General features: G+C 46.8%; 1 protein-coding gene across 1 annotated transcript; it reads right to left on the bottom strand.

The window, feature by feature from the left end:
• Positions 1-711: 711 nt before the first annotated feature.
• Positions 712-4222, bottom strand: LOC124018509 (large neutral amino acids transporter small subunit 1-like). Its single transcript, XM_046333839.1, has 3 exons — positions 4095-4222; positions 3723-3828; positions 712-853 (listed from the first exon to the last, which is right to left on the bottom strand). Exons 1-3 carry the CDS (start codon positions 4159-4161, stop codon positions 712-714), a joined length of 315 nt encoding a protein of 104 aa, XP_046189795.1. The 5' UTR covers positions 4162-4222.
• Between the last annotated feature and the right edge of the window lie 1927 nt (positions 4223-6149).

Raw genomic sequence — 6149 nt, 5'->3', positions numbered from 1 at the left:
TGCAGACAGGTGGACTTTATTCAACTAATTATGTGACTTCTGAAGGTAATTGGTTAAACTAGATATTATGTAGGAGCTTCACAGCAGAGGGGGTGAAAACATACGCACCACTTTCCCATTTACATTTTTGTTTACATTTTTGTTTACATTTTTGAAAAAAAAAAAAATAAATCAATTCACCAATTTTGACTATTTTGTGTCGGTCCATTATATGAAATCCCAATAGAAATACATTTAAATTACAGGTTGTAATGAAACAAAATGGGAAAAACACCAAGGGGGTGAATACTTATGCAAGGCACTGTACCTGTCTGTGTCTGTGTCTGTGTCTGTGTCTGTGTCTGTGTCTGTGTCTGTGTCTGTGTCTGTGTCTGTGTCTGTGTCTGTGTCTGTGTCTGTGTCTGTGTCTGTGTCTGTGTCTGTGTGCTAGCGTGTGTGTGTGTGTGTGTGTGTGTGTGTGTGTGTGTGTGTGTGTGTGTGTGTGTGTGTGTGTGTGTGTGTGTGTGTGTGTGTGTGTGTGTGTGTGTGTGTGTGTGTGTGTGTGTGTGTGTGTGTGTGTGTGTGTGTGTGTGTGTGTGTGTGTGTGTGTGTGTGTGTGTGTGTGTGTGTGTGTGTGTGTGTGTGTGTGTGTGTGTGTGTGTGTGTGTGTGTGTGTGTGTGTGTGTGTGTGTGTGTGTGTGTGTGTGTGTGTGTGTGTGTGTGTGTGTAACGTCATGCTCGTAGTCTCACCACTGCCACGGCCTCTGAAGCCACCATCTCCTCAGGGCTGATGGTGGTGAAGTAGACCAGGTTAGTAAGGACATACGCCACCGTCACCATGGGCAGGGAGATCACGATGGCACGCGGCAGGTTCCTACACACACACACACACACACACACACACACACACACACACACACACACACACACACACACACACACACACACACACACACACACACACACACACACGCACACACACACACACACACACACACACACACACACACACACACACACACAGACACATACATATATACACACACACACACACACACACACGAAACAAGGGTCAAGGAAAGGTCAAATGTAAACTTCCTCCTTCCCCGTCGCCATGGTAACATGTGACGGGGAGGAGAAAATCTAAAATTGCACCCTAGTCTACCGTATAGAGGCGATGGCTGCCGTTTTATGGCCTGACTAACCAACCATTATGAACCACTGTAGTAGAGATGCCAGACAGACAGTAGGACCTATACCATTATGAACCACTGTAGTAGAGATGCCAGACAGACAGTAGGCCCTATACCATTATGAACCACTGTAGTAGAGATGCCAGACAGACAGTAGGACCTATACCATTATGAACCACTGTAGTAGAGATGCCAGACAGACAGTAGGACCTATACCATTATGAACCACTGTAGTAGAGATGCCAGACAGACAGTAGGACCTGTACCATTATGAACCACTGTAGTAGAGATGCCAGACAGACAGTAGGACCTATACCATTATGAACCACTGTAGTAGAGATGCCAGACAGACAGTAGGACCTATACCATTATGAACCACTGTAGTAGAGATGCCAGGCAGACAGTAGGACCTATATTATGAACCACTGTAGTAGAGATGCCAGACAGACAGTAAGACCTATACCATTATGAACCACTGTAGTAGAGATGCCAGACAGACAGTAGGACCTATACCATTATGAACCACTGTAGTAGAGATGCCAGACAGACAGTAGGACCTATACCATTATGAACCACTGTAGTAGAGATGCCAGACAGACAGTAGGACCTATACCATTATGAACCACTGTAGTAGAGATGCCAGACAGACAGTAGGACCTATACCATTATGAACCACTGTAGTAGAGATGCCAGACAGACAGTAGGACCTATACCATTATGAACCACTGTAGTAGAGATGCCAGACAGACAGTAGGATATACCATTATGAACCACTGTAGAGAGATGCCAGACAGTAGACCTATACCATTATGAACCACTGTAGTAGAGATGCCAGACAGACAGTAGGACCTATACCATTATGAACCACTGTAGTAGAGATGCCAGACAGACAGTAGGACCTATACCATTATGAACCACTGTAGTAGAGATGCCAGACAGACAGTAGGACCTATACCATTATGAACCACTGTAGTAGAGATGCCAGACAGACAGTAGGACCTATACCATTATGAACCACTGTAGTAGAGATGCCAGACAGACAGTAGGACCTATACCATTATGAACCACTGTAGTAGAGATGCCAGACAGACAGTAGGACCTATACATTATGAACCACTGTAGGAGATGCCCAGACAGTAGGACCTATACCATTATGAACCACTGTAGTAGAGATGCCAGACAGACAGTAGGACCTATACCATTATGAACCACTGTAGTAGAGATGCCAGACAGACAGTAGGACCTATACCATTATGAACCACTGTAGTAGAGATGCCAGACAGACAGTAGGACCTATACCATTATGAACCACTGAACCACTGTAGTAGAGATGCCAGACAGACAGTAGGACCTATACCATTATGAACCACTGTAGTAGAGATGCCAGACAGACAGTAGGACCTATACCATTATGAACCACTGTAGTAGAGATGCCAGACAGACAGTAGGCATACCATTATGAACCACTAGTAGAGATGCCAGACAGACAGTAGGACAGCTAGACCCTACCATTATGAACCACTGTAGTAGAGATGCCAGACAGTAGACAGAACCACTGTAGTAGAGATGCCAGACAGACAGTATACCATTATGAACCACTGTAGTAGAGATGCCAGACAGACAGTAGACCTATACCATTATGAACCACTGTAGTAGAGATGCCAGACAGACAGTAGAACCACTGTACCTATACCATTATGAACCACTGTAGTAGAGATGCCAGACAGACAGTAGGCCCTATACCATTATGAACCACTGTAGTAGAGATGCCAGACAGACAGTAGGACCTATACCATTATGAACCACTGTAGTAGAGATGCCAGACAGACAGTAGGACCTATACCATTATGAACCACTGTAGTAGAGATGCCAGACAGACAGTAGGACCTATACCATTATGAACCACTGTAGTAGAGATGCCAGACAGACAGTAGGACCTATACCATTATGAACCACTGTAGTAGAGATGCCAGACAGACAGTAGGACCTATACCATTATGAACAGTGCTGTATTCATCATGTCTACAGGTGACCTCTTCATCCACCTAGCTTACTTTGAAATGTTTGTTATTTATTCAAACTAGACAGATATTTTAGTGGTTTAAAATGCCAATGAATACATAGACACTGGACCAGACTAAGAGAAGTGTTCTGTAGTCCAGGACTAGGTTTAATCTGGGTCTGGGAGCCGGACACACAGATTTATCCCAAACACTAGTTATGTCCCCTCCTCCCTACTTACCAGCCTCCTCCCTCCCTCCCTCCCTCCTTCCCTCCCTCCCTCCCTCCCTCCCTCCCTCCCTCCCTCCCTCCCTCCCTCCCCCTCCCTCCCTCCCTACCTACCTACCAGCCTCCTCCTCCCTACTTACCAGCCTCCTCCTCCCTACTTACCAGCCTCCTCCCTCCCTCCCTCCCTCCCTCCCTCCCTCCCTCCCTCCCTCCCTCCTTCCTCCCTCCCTCCCTCCCTCCCTCCCTCCCTCCCTCCCTCCCTCCCTCCCTACCTACCTACCAGCCTCCTCCCTACTTACCAGCCTCCTCCTCCCTACTTACCAGCCTCCGTATGCAAACATGCCACTGTACAGGGCCAACCCAAAGCTGCCAACGTCTGTCCTTGTCCCTTCGAATGCGTTCTCTGGGCAAAGACTCTCCGTCCCTCCTGGAAAGAGATGAACGTTTGTGACTGACAGTAGGAGAAGATGTCACAGACAGATCGAAACAAAAACTCTTATTCAACACTTCTATGTGTGTGTGTGTGTGTGTGTGTGTGTGTGTGTGTGTGTGTGTGTGTGTGTGTGTGTGTGTGTGTGTGTGTGTGTGTGTGTGTGTGTGTGTGTGTGTGTGTGTGTGTGTGTGTGTGTGTGTGTGTGTGTGTGTGTGTGTGTGTATCTAGCACTTCAGTCTGTCTGTGTGTCTACTTCTCACCTCTGCCAATCTGCACAAAGCCGAGGATGATGATGAGCACCAGAGCGAGGAGCTGCAGTGAAGACATTCTGGACCCGTGTGGCAGCCTTCACACTACAGCAGTTTACTGCTGTCAAGAGCACTGGAATAGACAGACAGACAGACAGAGAGACAGACAGACAGACAGACAGACAGACAGACAGACAGGACGGACGGACGGACGGACGGACGGACGGACGGACGGACGGACGGACGGACGGACGGACGGACGGACGGGCGGGCGGGCGGGCGGGCGGGCGGGCGGGCGGACGGACGGACGGACGGACGGACGGACGGACGGACGGACGGACGGACGGAGACGGACGGACGGACAGACAGACAGACAGACAGACAGACAGACAGACAGACAGACAGACAGACAGACAGACAGACAGACAGTCGGGCAGGCGGGCAGGCGGGCAGGCAGGCAGGCAGGCAGGCAGGCAGGCAGACAGACAGGGGGTGACCAGACAGACAGACAGACAGACAGACAGACAGACAGACAGACAGACAGACAGACAGACAGACAGACAGACAGACAGACAGACAGACAGACAGACAGACAGACAGACAGACAGACAGATCAAATCAATCTCAGAACAACATCAAAGGACCTTGTGAAGATGCTGGAGGAAACAGGTACAAAAGTATATATATCCACAGTAAAACGAGTCCTATATCGACATAAACTGAAAGGCTGCTCACCAGGGAAGAAACCACTGCTCCAAAACCGTCAAAAAGAAGCCAGACTTCGGTTTGCAACTGCACATGGGGACAAAGATCGTACTTTTTGGAGAAATGTCCTCTGGTCTGATGAAACAAAAATAGAACTGTTTGGCCATAATGATCATCGTTATGTTTGGAGGAAAAAGGGGGAGGTTTGACAGCCGAAGAACACCTTCCCAATCGTGAAGCACGGGGGTGGCAGCATCATGTTGTGGGGGTGCTTTGCTGCAGGAGGGACTGGTGCACTTCATAAAATAGATGGCATCACGAGGCAGGAAAATGAAGTGGATATATTGAAGCAACATCTCAAGACATCAATCAGGAAGTTAAAGCTTGGTCGCAAATGGGTCTTCCAAATGGACAATGACCCCAAGCATACTTCCAAAGTTGTGACAAAATGGCTTAAGGACAACAAAGTCAAGGTATTGGAGTGGCCATCACAAAGCCCTGACCTCAAATCCTATAGATTTGTGGGCAGAACTGAAAAAGCGTGTGCGAGCAAGGAGGCCTACAAACCTGACTCTGTTACACCAGCTCTGTCAGGAGGAATGGGTCAAAATTCACCCAATTTATTGTGGCAAGCTTGTGGAAGGCTACCCAAAACGTTTGACCTAAATTAAACAATTTAAAGGCAATGCTACCAAATACTAATTGAGTGTATGTAAACTTCTGACCTACTGGGAATGTGACGAAAGAAATAAAAGCTTAAATATATAATTCTCCACTATTATTCTGACATTTCACATTCTTAAAATAAAGTGGTGATCTTAACTGACCTAAGAAAGGGAATTTTTACTAGGATTAAATGTCAGGAATTGTGAAAAACTGGGTTTAAGTGTATTTGGCTAAGGTGTATGTAAACTTCAGATTTCAACTGTGCCTCGATTACCTCGTACCCCTGCACATCGTGGTATCCCGTGTATAGAGCAGAGTTATCGTTACTCATCGTGGTATCCCGTATATAAAGCAGAGTTATCATTACTCATCGTGGTATCCCGTGTATAAAGCAGAGTTATCATTACTCATCCCGTTTTATCTCTCATAGTGGTATCCCGTGTATAGAGCAAGAGTTATCATTACTCATCGTGGTAAGCAGAGTTATCATTACTCATCGTGGTATCCCGTATATAAAGCAGAGTTATCGTTACTCATCGTGGTATCCCGTGTATAAAGCAGAGTTATCATTACTCATCGTGGTATCCCGTGTATAAAGCAGAGTTATCTTTACTCATCGTGGTATCCCGTGTATAAAGCAGAGTTATCGTTACTCATAGTGGTATCCCGTGTATAAAGCAGAGTTATCGTTACTCA

Source organism: Oncorhynchus gorbuscha, unplaced genomic scaffold, assembly GCF_021184085.1.
Source record: "Oncorhynchus gorbuscha isolate QuinsamMale2020 ecotype Even-year unplaced genomic scaffold, OgorEven_v1.0 Un_scaffold_536, whole genome shotgun sequence".
Classification (NCBI taxonomy): domain Eukaryota; kingdom Metazoa; phylum Chordata; class Actinopteri; order Salmoniformes; family Salmonidae; genus Oncorhynchus; species Oncorhynchus gorbuscha.
This window is presented reverse-complemented; position numbering and strand designations above follow the sequence as displayed.